We start from the raw sequence: 17,630 nt of genomic DNA on the forward strand, positions 1-17,630 counted from the left end.
AACTTTAAAAGTACCTGATTGATTTGAATGATTCTTATACCAAAAGAAAGCTTATGAATTTGGCTATATCCTGATTTACAGAGTGCTACATGCAGAACTTCACTAAAATAATAGTCCCGACATTTGGATTTCGCTTTTTTTGACTCACCCTGTATACTCAGTGTGTTACCTGCCGAATTAAGTTTTTTTGGGGAAAAAACGCTCGGTGGGACTCGAACCCAAGACCTCCTGCTTTCTGTTGCGGACTTTTAAAATTAAGAGAAAAGAAGACGGTCAAAGTTTTTATTGCCATGTAATTTAAATATAAATTCGGTTCGAGTTGTGATTCGATCATGGAACAAATCCAGCAGAAAGTAAACTAGCATGACCGAATACATGTTTTATTTATGGGCATTTTTATTTCACAAATACAAAGGTAACCGCGAAGCGGAAACAGCGTTTGAATTAAATATGTACACTATTGGTATATCCCTCAATGAGAGCAAGCCGCTGCTTTTCAGCTCCTCTTTACGGCAACTCGGCAATATTCACACCGAACCATGATTAATTTTGGGGTTATTTTTCGTGTTTATTAGGATTCTTGCATTCTTTTCCGCAAGAAATGGCCCTCCATTACATATGTTGACAATCGAAAGTTTGTAAGCAGAATATTCTGATAAACCTGCACATCCAGAGCAATACGGCAAGGCAATGATAAAAACCTGTACAAACGTTATCACACATAAACGTATACATGTACAGTGTATATACATTTTTTTTTTCAATATCGAGCAAAGTAAATATAATTGCAATGAAATATTACATTGCCGTAACAAAACTAACCAATCAGAAGTGAATTTCCGTCTTCATAGTTGTTAGATATTGGTTTAATAGTTACTGCGCATGCTCATTAGAGTAGTGTTTACTTGTACGTAAGTAGTGTATACAGCACATGTACGTTAAAACAAGAGTTCGTCTCAAGCACTGTTAAAAGCTTAGATGTTTGTGCCTTGAAGCTCCGTAAACGATCATGAATAAATGCCATAAATGGATGCCGAGACATAACAATTGGCGACGAGGATAACATTAAAACCGTATAGCACCTGTATAGCAACAGTATTACTGAGAATTTGTTTAATAATACAGTGATTCATGTGATACCTGAATAATGGCAAATGCTAATGTAGGTATTATTGGGACTGTCCCCACACTGGACATAAATGCTTGTAAATTTGAAGAATGGGTTGAAGTACTTGAAGCTTGGTTTGAAGCAAATTCTATCACAGCAGATACCAGGAAACGTGCAGTGTTACTCACTAGTTTAGGAACCAAAGGTTACCACACTCTAAGAGCCCTGTTACAGCCTAGCAAGCCAGCAGATAAGCCATATGCAAATTGTATTTCAGTTTTGCAGAAGCATTATTCACCGAAACCTAGTGAAATAGTTCTCAGGTACCGTTTTTATACTCGATCTCAGAAGGAAGGTGAAAGTATTGCACAATTTGTTGCAGGGTTACGCCAACTTAGTGATGGTTGTAATTTTAAAGAGCTAGATAACATGTTAAGAGACCGTTTGGTCGTAGGTTGTAAGGAAGCAAGCATACAGCGTAAATTGCTAAGTGAAACAAAGCTCACATTCGAGAAAAGCCTGAATATTGCCTCAGCCATGGAAATGGCAAGACGAGATGTAGAAGATATCAAGAAAATGGCTCAGTCTAATATCGAAACAGCCAAAGTAAATAAGATGCAGCCATACAAAAAGCCCCCACAAAAGCCAAGTGTCCCCAGACAGCCCAGACAGCCCCGATCAAGTGATCGAAGAACCAAGAGCAACGCAGCCCCAGAGTAATGGTTCGTTCCAGAGCCGTGAACACAGATGTTGGCGCTGTGGTGGACGCCATTTTGCCAACACCTGCTCTTTCATCAAGGAGAAATGCCACAAATGTCAGCAAATCGGTCATACTAAGGGCCAGTGTGATAAAGTAAAGGAGTATCGTTCGAAAATGACCAATAAGAAGCCCTACGAGCAAAGAGCTCATCATCTTCTTGATGTGACTGATGACGAACCACCTCAAGATATCACAGATGACTTTACAATGTTAAGCCATTTGGAGCCAGAAGCAAGCTCTGTCAACAAGCTGTCAGTTAAGCCATACCATATAGAGCTAGAGATCAACAACAACAGCATAACTATGGAACTGGACACAGGAAGTCCGTGGACCATTGTTTCGTCTGAGACGTATAAGAAAGTTGGAAAGCCAGGTACCATCCGCCCAAGTAAAGTCAGCCTCAAGACGTATACAGGAGCTAAAGTCAAACTACTTGGAGAAGCAAAAGTCACTGTCAGATATGCTTCGTCTAATCCTAAAGTCCTACCATTGCTAGTGGTGGAAGAAAGAGTAAGTTTGATTGGGAGAGAGTGGATACAGTAAATTCCGCTGCCATTAGCCGAGGTATTGTCACGCCACGCTGTAAAAGAAAGCACTGAGGGTGCAGCAACTACTAACAAACTGGTGACAGCCAACTTGAAGGAAATGCTAAAATCCCATGAGCAAGTATTTGATGAAAGCAGCCTGGGACATCTGCAAGGTTTCAAAGCCAAACTGTACCCTGTGGATGATGCCCCTAAATTCTACAAGGCCGCTCCAGTTGCCTATGCTGCTAGACAGAAAATCGACAAGAGTCTCGATGAAATGTTGGAGCAAGGAGTGATTGAATCCGTGAAGTTTGCAGATTATGCATGCCCAATTGTGGTTGCCCCAAAGCCTAACGGACAGATTTGCATCTGTGGGAACTACAAGCTGACAGCAAATAAGGTGCTACGCTTGGAACAGTACCCGCTTCCGACATTGGAGGATATGATGCAAGACCTCCAAGGTGGCAAGAGATTCTCAAAAATTGACCTGTCACACGCCTATCATCAAATCGAGCTTGATGAAGATGCCCGCAAATACACGACTATCAATACGCATCGTGGACTGTACCAGTACACCAGAGTTCCTTTTGGACTGGCCTCAGCCCCAGCATTGTTCCAGAGGACAATAGAGTCCTTGATAGCCGACATACTCATGTGCCGCCCATATTTAGATGATATTATCATCACAGGTAGAAATGATGCCGATCATCTTGCAAATCTTGAAGCTGTACTCCAGCGATTGGAAAAACATGGGATGAAAATCAAGAAGGAGAAGTGTGAATTCCTACGAGAATTGGTGACGTATCTAGGCCATTCCATTGATGCTGAATGAATGAGACCGTTGGAGGACAAGGTACAAGCCATTCGCTTAGCAACCGTGCCCAAGAACCAGGAGGAGCTGAAAGCGTACTTGGGTCTCCTGGGTTATTATCGCAAGTTTCTGCCAAACTTGTCGACACAGATTGCACCACTGACCATGCTACTGAAAGACGAGTACAGAAGTGGAACGAAGTGTAAAGCAAGCCAGAAGACTTCGACCAGCCCAAACTTCAAATGGGGTCCAGCACAGCAACAAGCTTTCGATACTTCCAAAAAGTTGTTGGAGACTGATGCGCTGCTAGTTCACTTTGACCCCCGCAAGCCAGTGTTGCTTCAGACGGACGCTAGCCTTTATGGGTTAGGCGCCGTTATCAGCCACGAAATGCCTGACGGAACAGAAAAGCCTATAGCTTTTGACTCCAGAACATTGACGCCTTGTGAACGAAACTATGCCCAATATGAGAAGGAAGGTCTTTCGATTGTCTTTGGACTGAAAAGGTTCCATAAGTACTTACATGGCAACCGTTTCTGCATCGTTACAGACCATAAGCCATTGGTATCGCTTTTTGGAGACAAGCCAGCCAGCCCTATGTCTTCAGCCAGAGTAGCAAGATGGCACATGTTACTCTCAGCATATGAGTACACGATCATCCACAAAGCAGGCCGGCTTCGTACAAACGCAGATGCGTTATCACGACTGCCTGTAGAGAGCACCGTGGAAGAGAAAATCCACTGGATGCATGACATATTGGAGGATGAATCAGCTGTGAAGTCACGCATCAAAGACCCGCTTCTCTCCAAAGTACGTAGCTACATCCTGCAAGGATGGCCAGAAAGACACATCAAGGGAGAGATGTCCTCGTACACCACCAAACGGTTGGAGCTCAGCTTAGAAGATGGTGTTGTGCTGTGGGGTTCAAGGGTGGTGATCCCACAAGATTCCCAGCTACGTAAGCGCCTGATGCAAGAATTGCATGCTACTCACCCAGGGATCGTGAAAATGAAGATGCTGTCACGATCATACTTCTGGTGGCCAGGAGTTGACAAGGAGTTGGAAACACTCGTCAAAGAATGCAAAGTCTGCCAGGAAAACCAGAAGATGCCCCAACAGAGCCCGATACACCCATGGGAATTTCCAGAGCGTCCATGGCAACGCTTGCACATAGATTATGCCTTAGTTGAAGGTCGAGAAGTGCTTATTGTGGTCGACGCACACAGTAAGTGGATCGAGGCAGTGCCAGTCAACTCTGCTTCATCAGCGTCTACCATCAAGGTGATGCGGAGAATGTTTGCATCGCATGGAATCCCAGATGTCATTGCAAGCGACAATGACACACCATTCGTGTCAGAGGAGTTCTTTACCTTTCTCACCAACAACGGAGTTGAACACATACAAACTGCTCCAAAGCACCCATCCAGCAATGGTCTGGCCGAAAGAGCTGTTCAGACAGTTAAGAATGGCATGAAAAAGATGAAAGGAGGTGACCTTGAGATGAGACTGCAGAAGTTTCAGTATCGAGTTACTCCACAAGCAAGTACAGGAAAAAGTCCAAGTGAGCTCCTGTACAGACGTCAAATACGTACCAAACTAGACAAGCTTCGCCCAGATCTTGCCAAGAAGCTGAAACGACAGCAGAAGCAGATGAAAGACCAGGCGGACAGAGGATCCAGACCTAGATGTCTTCAAACAGGAGATCACGTCTTAGTGAATAATTTGGCAGCAGGTCCAACATGGCTCCGTGGTTCTGTTCAAAGTGATATAAGCCCTAGTCTCTATGAGATACACCTGACAGATGGTCGAGCAGTTAGACGCCACATTGACCACATGAGAAAAGTTGAACACCTACCTGCACCGGAAAACAAACATGATGTCATCATCCCGGTCAGCATAGATGAAAACCAACCCGCACCACTACCTATCAACACAGATACAATTCCAAGCCAGATATCTGAACAACCAGAGGATTCTAATCCCACTCCTGAGCCGAATCAGTCTCCGCCAATGAGAGTGTCTACCAGAGTTACACGCCCCCCCCCCCCAGATTATCTCAAAGATTACGTAACTTACAAATATATTAAAAGGGTGCAAAAATAACCAGTCAATCACACTTCACCATAAAAGTTTTTGGTGTTATTTTACCAAAATAACAGGTTGACTACTTTCGTGTTACAAAGCATTTAAAGTAAATTACATGTGCACAACAAACATTTTGGTAATTAGTACAACAGTTTTGAAGTTGAACCAAATTTCATTGGTGTTTTAAAGTTTATTGTTGTTTAAAAAAAAATATTAAAAAATGTCCTTGCTTTGTTTTAAAAGTGGAGGAATGTTAGATATTGGTTTAATAGTTACTGCGCATGCTCATTAGAGTAGTGTTTACTTGTACGTAAGTAGTGTATACAGCACTTGTACGTTAAACAAGAGTTCGTCTCAAGCACTATTAAAAGCTTAGATGTTTGTGCCTTGAAGCTCCGTAAACGATCATGAATAAATGCCATAAATGGATGCCGAGACATAACATCTAGTTTGCGTTCACCGAGTAGTTGACGCATGCGACGCAAGAACTGCGAGGGTTTCTTGTCACCTAACTGCTTTTCGGTGAGTAGCATCTGCAGCCGTTTTTGCTCAGAAGCTGATGTACGTTTAATCATTTCTTCCTTTAGCTTCTGATACGGGTTGTTCTTGGGAGGAGTGATCACCAAATCACGGACTTCTTGAATAATCTCAGGTTGTACCGCAGCCAAAATGTGGGCAAATTTGGTGTCTTCACGCTTGATTCCCCGGGTATGGAATTGTGCTTCCGCTTGCGCAAACCAAATGAGGGGATCTGCTGGCCAGAAGGGGGGTAGCTTGATGGACAATGCTCCAATATGTGGCTTATCCTCTGGCATGTCTGATTGATCAACAGTTTTGGATGATTCACCCTTTTCCGTGCTCATGATGCTGGCGAAAATTGCAAGGTGGTGCGAGAGAAAACCAGTTGTTGGGCTTAGGTTAAAATGTCACCAAATATTGAAAGTGTAGCTCTTTGATGTCAGGGTCACCAAATGTAGTGGTTTGCTACATAAATAAGAACGCAACAACTCACCCTATAGTTCGTCTTTTGGACACCGATGACGAAGTCGAAGGACTCCAGGTAATACGCGAGTGTATAGCAATCCAATGGGGGCGAGCACACGCGGAGTCCGTGGGGGCGAGTTGGTCCGCGAAAGTGCTTCTCGATTTCGCAAGAAAAAGTCTCCCTCAAACGAGGTGAGTTCGCTCAAGCATCGTCAACTGCACGATCCAAAATAAAGTACAATAAAAACTGGATACAACTGTACAAATGCTGATACTTTCAGCTAGTTCCGAGCTGGAATAAATCACGGAGAAAGTTCCGATAACTGTGAATGACTTTCACCACGCGATGACACGAGAACAAAAGATGGCTGACCGAGCACGCTCATTAGCATAAGGTCAAAGTTGAAAAGGGCACCAAATATTCATTATATTATTGCATGTACATGTATTGCGCCATACGCGGCAATCATCCATGTAGGACCGACTTTGTGGTATTGAATGAGCGGTGCTTCCCTGCATTTGTTTTTGTTTTCACTTTTACCCACCGCCCTAAATAATATTAACAGGGTCCTGATTGCGATAAGTGTTGCAATTGCACTCAGTGTGGCATTTGCACTCTCTGAAGAGATTCCTTCATAGAGTGCAAAACATAATGACATTGAAAAGTCACCGGTGAGAGTAATTAGAGCCCAAAGTAGAGGATGAAATAAATCAGATAGGACGCCAACATGTTATGACAACAAACTTGCAGAGTTTACCGGACAAAATTGGGTCCGGGAAAATCGGATTCCTGGTGTTTAATTCTGTTCAAATCCAATCTTACTTTCATGAGTGAATGCTTTTAAATACAGCTGCATTGTCACATTACGGGGTGCAGTTAAGATTGTCTTCCACACTATCAGCAATGTGGACCTACATGTAAATTAAACAAAATCCTCGATCGGTCGTCGGACACAATGGTCGGACATAATCGGCCGTCGGACACAATGGTTCGGACATAATCGGCCTTCGGACACAATGGGTCGGACATAATCGACCGTTTGGACAAAGTGGGTCGGACATAATCGGCCGTCGGACACAGTGGGTCGGACATAATCGGCCGTCAGACACAATGGGTCGGACATAATCGGCCGTCGGACACAATGGGTCGGACATAATCGGCCGTCGGACACCGTGGTCGGACATAATCGGCCGTCGGACACAATGGGTTGGACATTATCGGCCGTCGGACATAACCTCATTATGTTAGTATGCATTGAACATCCAGGTCCTTATTAAACCTCGCGATTGTAGATGGAATGTTTTGGAAAAGGCTTCGCCACTCGAAAGTGTGGTCAGATTCGCTGATCTAAGCCTCTGTGGCCTTGGTAAAAAGCTACCAAACAGTGAAGCCGCTGAACGTTGATGTCGTACAGTGGAGGATCAAAGGAGTCGACTTAAACAATGGTATAGACTGGTTCCTCGTCCCTCCATTGTCCTTCGGATCTTTAATGTGGGCACAGGTAGCTGTCAGTGAGTTCCGAATGCATTAGGAAGTTTTCTTCCTATAATGTATGGGAATTAGGTTTAAGCCTTACGTGTGATTCCCTACCCCTGAATTCAAAATCACAATGATGATGTTTGCACGGAACCAGCCTTTTGCAAATGACACCAGGTTTAGTATACTAATGGTACAATTTTTGTGGTGATAAGTTTCGATTTTCGCTGAATTTGAATGTGTCTATGGCAACTATTAATACAGAGAGGGGAACTACTTTTCAGTAGACCTATTTGAAACCTATGATGCAGTTAAAACGCAGTTAAAAAGTTGCCTTTGTGGAGACACTGGCGATCTTGCCTACTGGTTCTGATAAGAGGGCGTTTTTTTACAACTGTATTTTCTGATGTCATCCATGCACAAGCGGCGAAACTACGGGGGCAGGGGGGGGGGAGGGATCCGTTTGGGGCGCACGCACCCATTATCGTCGCCCCAGAAGCCCTCCCCCTCCGCTAGAAATTTGGCGACCTGAAAATTAGTCACAGTCCTATAAGTTGACATGCAGATCGGGTTTAACATAAGGTGCCTTGTTTTCACGTTTATGATTATTAATCACAAAAACCTTTGTTTTTGCGATTTGCTGTAACTTTCCAGTGGAAATCGACTAGCGCCACCTATTGTCTGACATTTTACCACAATGTCGGATTTAAACAGCGTGAAGATGGTGTCTAACCCCCCCCCCCCTTTTGATTTTACGGGGCCGGGTGTCCGGTGAAAAAAAGAAACCTGTGTAAATGATGGGACCCTTGGCTGTGCTGCTGCCATAATCTACACGAAGCTGTGAATATCATTTCAAAAATGCTTCGAATGCGCAGAGGTGATCCAATAAATGACTGTTAATGCTAGCTAGCTACCAGTCCCCATACTTGGGGGGGGGGCAGTCTAGAAACGCCAGCTGCGAACATTTAGTAGTCTTGGTTTCAAGACGTCCTCATCAGCGGTACGATGTTTCAGAAACGACGTGTTGCCAGTCCAAATTTGATTGCAAAACTTATAAAAAATACATGTTTAGCAAAGTCTTGTTATCAAGTTAAAGTCATCGTCTGTACCAATTCCTACTTTATTTTACCACCAGAGGGCGACCTGCAATACTGACACATTTCTCGTATCCAATTCTGTCGCTTTTGGTTCTGTTTGCTAACTGTGTGTATATAATTGAAAGACAGTATCATAATCACCGAGCCAAGTGTACACATCGGATCGACGCTCCGTTATGTTGCATCTGTACCGCCTATAAGGTATATTTATGCATGGAGTCTATGAGCAAATTACAAATTTAGGCTTCACCGCCATTCAATGCCATCTGACTCGTTCGGCGTATCATATCAACATCGAAGGCACAATATCTTAATTGGAATATCTGTAATATTTCTGCCCTCTCGCTGCGCGTATCGCTTTCTAAAGGTTCATTGTATACACGGTTGTGTAATTATCTAGACCGCCCTTGATTGATGCTGAGGATTCTGTGTTTATTACCGGAAGCCGCTTCCAGTCGTACGCGGTGCCGCACCGTTTCATATCAATTCGTTACTGCTTATGACCACGATGGTCTTTATTGTTCAATTTCAAGACGACATTTTGTTAATTTCAAGACGCTATTTTGTTAAAACTGAAAATTGTAATTACATCGTGATACCCATTGGCTGTTACGTTACCCGCTTCTTGCGTTTTAGCTTCGCCCATACAGTAACATTCAACAAGTCTGCCTTCGTGGTGAGTACAGGCCTGTTTCTGATTGGCTCGACTTGCTGTTACGTCAGCCTGTTCGTGGTCTGCGGCTGCTTAGCTGCTGAGGCAAGCTAGTGACATTTCTGTATCCAATAAATGGCTTTAAATGCTGTTTAGCTACCGGTTCCAATATTTCCTCAGCGGGTCGATGTTTCAGCGTGATATGTACAGGCGGAGTTTTACAGAAGCAGGCGCTCTTTACACACGCATACATATTCACGCTAACAGGCCGTTCGTGCGTGTAAAATGATAAATAAAAGCAAATATCGAATGTACAAGCATTACATTCACAAAAAAAGTCCTCATAAACCAGTTTTTCAAATACGCTGTGAGGACTTGCCCACGTCAACAAGGTTTTCCCACTCTAGAAAACAGGTTTAGAGGCAATTCTGGGTTAGGTTTATGTGTCCCAAAAATGAAAAGAAACACTACAGGGAATCTTAGTTTAAAAAAAAATGGGTTGAAAGAGTTCTGACAGTGTGAGTATAAGGAGTTATTTTCACATTTTTTTAAACTATACAAAAACAAAGGAATGTCCACGCTATATAACGTAAACTTGGGGGCAAGTTCGCGCAAGAAGTATTGTTGACCGTTGGTTAACAATAGTTCGACTGAAGTTAGCCCATACTCTGTCTAGTCGACGGTGGTTGACTACGCTAGTCGACTATTTGGAACCAGCCTACTGGTGCTGGTTGCATCGCTGGTAACCAATAGCTGCGCCCATTGATAACGTGCAGCGGGAGCCAGGGGCCAGAAGTTTTGCGATGACATTTTGACCAGCGTTTGACTAGAGAGGTTCACACGCTGCTGTTAGTGCGCAGGCGTAAGGTACGTCACAAATCAACCACTAGTCGACTAATGGTCATTGCCCGTACTTGGCCACGGGTGCACTTGTTTTAAGTGTTTATTTGCTCAGCTGATGTACTTTGCGTTAAGATGAAATGAACGGAACGACCTGCTACCAGTCGAAATTCGACTGCAAAAATTATAAAATACGTAAGACGTGAACAAATACACATTTTGTTCTTTCCGAATGTTAAGCAAAGTCTCGTAATCAAGTTAACTTTATTTTACCAACAGAGAGCGCCTCCAGCAACACGTACACATTCCTCGTATCAAATAACCCATCCCTTCAATTCTTTCGTTTCTGGTTTTGTTTACTAGCTGTTTGTATATAATTTAAAGACAATAATACCCCGAGAAAAGGAGCTTAAAGGTAGCAGTCTCAGTATCATAATCAAAGAGCCAATTAGTGTACACATTGGATCGACGCTCTGTTATGTTGCATCTGTACCACTTAGGGTGTAATTATGCATGGAGTCTATGGGCAAATGACTCGTTAAAATTAGGCTTCCCTACAATTTTGACGAAGAGGTTTGATTTAATATTTCGTATTTCAATGTCTTTTGACTCGTTCGACGTATCCTATCAACACTGCCTTGAACATCAAAGGCAGAATCTCTTAATTGCAATTTCTGTAATTTTTCTGCCCTCCCGCTGCGTATCGCTTTCTAAAGGTTCGCTGTTTACACGGTTGTGTAATTATCTAGACCAACCTTGATTGCTGCTGAGGATTCTGTGTTTATTACCGGAAGCCGCTTCCGCTCGTACACGGTGCCGCACCGTTTCATATCGATTCGTGACTGTTTATGTCCGAGATGGTCTTCATTGTTCAATTTCAAGACAATATTTGGTTAATTTTCAAGACGATATTTTGTTAAAACTGGAAACTGTAATTACAAGGCTGTACCCATTGGCTGTTACGTTACCCGCTTCCAGCGTTAGCTCCACCCATACTGTAACATTCAACAAATCAGAAAACGTTGTGCCTTCGTGGCAAGTTCGGGCTTGTTCCTGATTGGTTATATGCATGCATGTGAGTGACGTCATCCTGTTTGTAGTCTGCGGCTGCTTAACTGCTGAGGCGAGCGCGTGGCGTTTTGTTTTCTGTGATTTATGATCAACACTAACGGAGTCTTCATCATTGAGTCAATCAGGTTTGGTCTCAGTAAGTCAGGCTCTTTCCTGCAGATCGTCGTTCAGTACTCTACATGCGTAGCTGGTGTGGTGTGTGTGTGTCGCTCATCGCATCAATCAGAGAAAGTTTCCAGTAAGGTTTTACGTTGATTCTGTTGTCCAGTAGTCAACGTGGGTATAGTTACCTTTTTATAATTCGCGTTGGTGTGTGAAGCGTAAATACATCTCAGCAGATTGTGCTCAGAATTCACCTGCATCGTGGACAATGGACGGAGCAGCAGCTTTGGTTCTGATGTTGTCAGCAATGACAGGTAAGATTGAATAATGTAACACCTGTGGCATGTCGATCCTCTGACTGGTTGGTTGGCAAAAGTAGACAAGCTATATAGCCTCATCAGGAGCAGCGACACAATGTGAACCCCTACCATTTATTTCCAACATGAAACGCTTATAATCCAGGCACCAAATTGAAAAGATTTGTTTTTGCACCACATTCGTAGTTCCCCAGACTGACATACTAAAAGTCTTTAAAAATCCAATTGGTGGAAATTTAAATCATGCCAAATTTGCATAAATTGTAAATACCTGTCATGTAATAAATTGGTGGAAATTTTAATTTTTTTATTTTTGTTTTGGAGAGATTTATTTTGGTTAATCTACTTTAATACTCATCCTTACTTCAATAAGATTTTCTAAGGCAAAGAAGCGACTGAATAACTATGAGGACATAGTAACGATCCAAAATGGCTACTACTATACCTTAAATTGAGCGCATTTACTTTGTCTCCGTTATTATCGAGTAGTCTTGCCAAACCTCAGCATGAGTTTCAAACCTTCAAACCTCAGGTGAGCTTCGAATTCGCCAAGTAGCTTACTGGCACAGTTACCCTGCTAAAACTTTATGGAAAGTCAAGTGAACTATGACAACATTTTTTTTATCAGGCGCAGAAAACCAAAACGGGGGGGGGGGGGGGGGAGAGGTATCGGTAAATTGGGTAAAAAAGTAGGTGAAGGGTTGCCTGGCGTTGAGGACTCTTATTCAGGCAGCCACTACCGGGCAACAAATCAACACGATAGCCCCTTTTCACAGTTCAGCTTCGTTTAATACCGCTTTTACTTTATCATTCAAAGATTTTAATGTTCCGAACAAATGCACAAAACCTTGCTTCATGTATAACAGCAAGATATTTCTGTAAGAAAACATTGAGAAATGTTGAGCTGGAATCTTCAAGTTAGGGACCCAAGTAGAAGTCGAAGCCCAAATGCAGACGACGCCGCGTTTTGGAATACACCTAGGTAACCCTCGTCGGATTCCCAAACAAAATGACGCAGCAAAGCTCGCCCCTCGTACTATCCGAGTGCACGAACTATACGACATGCGGCAAAGCTTGCTCCTCGTACCATACGAGTGCACCAACTATACGAGATGCAGCAAAGCTCGCCCCTCGTACTATACGAGTGCACAAAGTATACGAGATGCAGCAAAGCTCGCCCCTCGTACTATACGAGTGCACAAAGTATACGAGATGCAGCAAAGCTCGCCCCTCGTACTATCCGAGTGCACAAACTATACGAGATGCAGCAAAGCTCACCCCTCGTATTATCCGAGTGCACAAACTATACGAGATGCAGTAAATCTCGCCCTTCGTACTATTCGAGTGCACAAAGTATACGAGATGCAGCAAAGCTCGCCCCTCGTACTATACGAGTGCACAAAGTATACGAGATGCAGCAAAGCTCGCCCCTCGTACTATCCGAGTGCACAAACTATACGAGATGCAGCAAAGCTCACCCCTCGTATTATCCGAGTGCACAAACTATACGAGATGCAGTAAATCTCGCCCTTCGTACTATTCGAGTGCACAAAGTATACGAGACGCAGCAAAGCTCGCCCCTCGTACTATCCGAGTGCACATACTATACCAGATGCAGCATAGCTCGCCCCTCGTTCTATCTGAGTGCACAAACTAAATGTGATGCAGCAAAGCTCGTCCCTCGTACTTTCCGAATGCACAAACTGCAAAGCTCACCCCTCGTATTATACAAGTGCACAAACTGTGCAAGATACAGCAAAGCTCGCCCCTCGTACTATACCAGTGAACAAACTATACGAGATGCAGCAAAGCTTGCCCCTCGTACTAACCGAGTGCACAAACTATACGAAATGCAGCAAAGCTCGCCCCTCGTATTATCCGAGTGCGCAAACTATACTAGATGCAGCAAAGCTCACCCCTCGTACTATCTAAGTGCACAAACTATACGAAATGCAGCAACTGCTGCAACTGCTGCCTTTCGCCAAGTCTGGTCGAGTTGCGAAACTTAGCAGATTGCTGTGCACTTGTGTAGGGTTCAAATTTTCCCTTTCACGAACGAACGGGTTAGTACTTGGCTTACCCTCTTCCATCTTGCGCCATCTTGCCCTGACAGAAACAGCGTCAAGTCGTCTATGACTTGACGCTCGCGTTCTAAGGCAATTGGCGTCGACCCTGCTCGGGATTTTATCCTTGAGCCTGAGTCTTTCAGAGACGTACTTTCCATAAAGCTGGCCTCCCTCCCAGCTCCGTCTAGGAAGACCTCCACTCTAGTTAACTCTTTTACCTGGGCCATGTGCGTCCTTGTGGGCGAGGCCGTAGACCTGGGCGTCTCCATGGACATCTCGCTGCCGAAGTCCTGGCCTTCCAAGGAGGGCATGGATGATGCCGGGCTATGGGGTGGGGACGCCTCCACCGTCTTCATCAGCTGGAGCATAGCTCGGGGCTTACCTCGCTGTCCATAGGGGGAATCGGCAGGCCGTGGAGACCGGACTGGACCCAGCAGGGGGGACAGGCGGGGGGGGGGTGGGAGAGAGGGACAAAACAGTCGTGTCTAGGGCCGTCTCGTCATCTGACGGGGCGGTTGCAGGGGTCTCTGGTTGGGGATTTGCTGGATTTACCGGTGTGTCTTTGGGAGCTGGTGGGCTCCCAGTCACTACCAGTTCTGCCGAAGAGTTAGACTGGTACCTGGCCTTCTTCATGGCTGGAGATGAGATGCCTGGTGGAACATCGTTGGCTAACAGCTCAGGGTGGCACATCTATATATGCCTCTGCAGGGCCGTAGTGTTTGCATGGCCGTCTGGACATCCCATCAGCATTTCCATGCTTCTTTCCGCTTCTGTGCTCTACGACTAAGTCATATTGAGACAGGACTTCCATCCACCTTGCCAGCTGACTCTCTGGGTTCTTAAAATTAAGTACCCACCGCAATGCGGCATGGTCAGTTCTGACGGTCACTTTTCGGCCATACAGGTATTGCTTGAAATATTTCAAATATACCCGTGACCACAGCCAACAACCAAGCCAAGTAGTTTCGCCCAGGTTTGCTGAGCTTCCGGCTTGCATAAGCAATCACCTTCTCGTCACTATCTTGGACCTGGAATAGCACCGCCCCGATACTGTCACCACTGACATCGGTGTCCAAGATAAAGTCACCCTCAGGCGCTAGGTATGACAGAACCGGAGTGGCCTGGAGCCTGCTCTTCAGCTCGTCAAATGCCTGTTGACAACTGTCAGTCCATAGTACTCCTGTGACTTTTCAGTCGCAATTTTGCAAATCCCTGTATTAACTTCCAGTAGTACGAGGCGAGATTAAAAGCTGCTCACATCTCGTACACACCTTGGAATTGGCCAGTTTGCCACTGCCTCAACCTTTTGGGGGTCTGTGGCCACCACGCCTTCTGATGACACAATGTTTGCCAGGTAAGCGACAGACTCCTAAAAAACAAATGACACTTGCTGGGCTTTAACTTCAGCCCGGCGTGTCTCAGCCGATCAAACACCACTCGGAGACGTTCTAAGGTCTCCGGCACTGTTCTTCCGAACACATCGATGTCATCCAAATATATCAGTAGGATTTTCCACTGTAAGTCGGCCATGACTTTTTCCATGAGCCGCTCAAAGGTTGCCAGGGCGTTGCAAAGCCCAAAGGGCATGCACTTCCACCGATACAACCCGTTTCTCACAACAAATGTGGACTTTTGACAGGCGTCCTCGTCAAGAGCGACTTGCCAGTACCCCGACGTTAAGTCGAGTGTACAGAACCACTTTGCCCCTCGCAATGCATCGAATGTTTCATCGATGGGCGGGACAGGGTACGCCTCTTTGACAGTGACTGAATTCAGCTTTCTGTAGCCAACACAGAAGCGCTTCTTACCGTCTTTCTTGTCAATCAGGACAACCTTAGCTGTCCAGGGACTATTGCAGGGTTCTATTACTCCTCGCTTCTCCAGATCGCTTATTTGCTCCTGGATTTCCTGCTGATGCAGGTACGGATGACGCCTCACCCGCTCTTTAATCGGCCTAGCATCACCAGTGTTTATGTGATGCTTGACCACATCCGTGCGACTGATGTCATGGTCACCCTTGGACAACACATCCTGGAAGTCTATTCGACATTCCCGGACATCACCATGGTACTTGGCCTCTACTTTGGCTGTAGCCTTTTCATATAAGTCTTGCAAATGCAGGGACAACTCCTTCCCTGTGTTTGCCTCCGGGTTCAATTCATCATGAATAGAACTTGCCTTAACTTGGGAGATAACCCCCACTGTTGTTCCCTCACGGGCAACTCTTTTCTCCCTTCCGGGATTGAAGACCCGTAGCGGAACAACATCAGCTTCAGTCTCAACCAGAGATCTGGCCAACAATAAGCCTTTCTTTGCTAGGTCACCACCACCTTCCACCGGTTCTACCATGGCTGGCCCGAGCAAGTCGGGACCCTTCCGAGCACTTTTGCCGGGGACCACAGCTTCATGACCTGGTGGGATTACCGTAGTCTTACAAACTACAAAGCGTCCCACGAAGGGCTCGCCTGCATTGTTCACTTCTCTCACCATTGAGCCTCCACTCCCTTAATTGGAAGTCCATGATTCCACCTGTTGGCACGAGAAAATCCATGCCCAGGATACCACTGTATTAGATCTAAGCAAATACAACCTTCACTTGGTGCGTGGTCCTACCAACTTGTATCTCAACCAGAGCCACGCCAAGCACAGCTAACTGGCTTCCGTCCGCCTGTTTTACCTGGACGTCTACCGTCTCCAAAACGGGTCTGTTCTCTTTTGGGATTTGGTAATACACCGCGCCTCTTATTAGAGTGTTGGTGGGCCCCGTGTCAATCGAGAATCGGCACTTGTTGCTCTTATCAACCCATACACAAACAACCCATACCGAGGACCACGACTTGGATCAGACAGAGTTATTACTCGTTGCCCATCCTCACGTTTGGACCTCCCATTTCTATTTTGGGTTTCATCACCGAGTCTACTTTTGGACCCTCTCGACCACTCAGCCTTCCCGCGGGTCCTCCGGGGCTGACCGTTGTTTCCCTGCTTTGGAGTTCCTTTACACTCCCGGGCGAAAAGCCCTCTCTCACCACATCTGAAACATTGAAAGGTTCCAGGTTCGGCTTTCCCGGGCATTTGTACGTCTTCTGAGACACCACGCCCTTGTCTTGTCCATGGCCTTTACTCTTGTCGGACATGACTTGACCAACTCAGCCACAGATTTCAATTTCTTGGCCTGCTCATTGAGACTTTCCTGTAGAGTCTCCAATCTGTGCTCTGTTACAGAGTCCATAGTCCTCGCCCATTGGCAGGCCTTCGGTCCAGCAATCTATGCTGTTCGACCTTCTCAAAATTCTCAGTCTCCAGGGCAACCTGGACTGCTTCGTCCAAGGATTTTGGACGGGCCCTGTTGATGCCCTCTCTAATTGAGTTGCTGTCAACGGCATCTACGAAGTGGTTCTCTGCCGACTTCTCTCGAGCCTCTTCCTGTATTTCAGGGTATGCTCACACCGTTAACTCGTGGATTGCTTGCCCTATTAATTCTAGCAATCCCTCTTTCTGCTTTTGGCGCCGGTGTTTTAGCTCAACGAGATAATCCTCACTCTGTCCAGCTGACCCAAACCTACGCTCAAGCAACTCGACCAGCGCACTGTACGTGTGCTTATGACCTGAGTCGCCCAACAACCGTAGAGCATCCCCTTGCAAGCTTGCGGATAACCACTTCGCAGCTTGCTCTTCGCTCCACTGGTTTACCTCACGGCATGACTCAGAATGGCGGAAGTACGCCTTTCAG

At 45.3% G+C, this 17,630-nt stretch overlaps 1 protein-coding gene across 1 annotated transcript; it reads left to right on the forward strand.

The window, feature by feature from the left end:
- The first annotated feature begins 3,227 nt into the window (after positions 1-3,227).
- LOC119731344 (uncharacterized protein K02A2.6-like) lies at positions 3,228-6,064 on the forward strand. The gene is made up of 2 exons (XM_038204524.1): positions 3,228-5,234; positions 5,879-6,064. The coding sequence occupies exons 1-2, from the start codon at positions 3,228-3,230 to the stop codon at positions 6,062-6,064; spliced, it is 2,193 nt and encodes a 730-aa protein (XP_038060452.1).
- Positions 6,065-17,630: the final 11,566 nt, after the last annotated feature.

This window comes from Patiria miniata, unplaced genomic scaffold, assembly GCF_015706575.1.
Source record: "Patiria miniata isolate m_02_andy unplaced genomic scaffold, ASM1570657v1 HiC_scaffold_1, whole genome shotgun sequence".
Taxonomy (NCBI): domain Eukaryota; kingdom Metazoa; phylum Echinodermata; class Asteroidea; order Valvatida; family Asterinidae; genus Patiria; species Patiria miniata.

Excerpts from the sequence above, each read along its gene's own strand:
- LOC119731344 (XM_038204524.1), top strand. The coding sequence starts at position 3,228 with ATGAGACCGTTGGAGGACAAGGTACAAGCCATTCGCTTAGCAACCGTG. Across the intron at positions 5,235-5,878 it reads CAATGAGAGTGTCTACCAGA|CTTCTGATACGGGTTGTTCT; the intron begins GTTACACGCCCC and ends TTCTTCCTTTAG.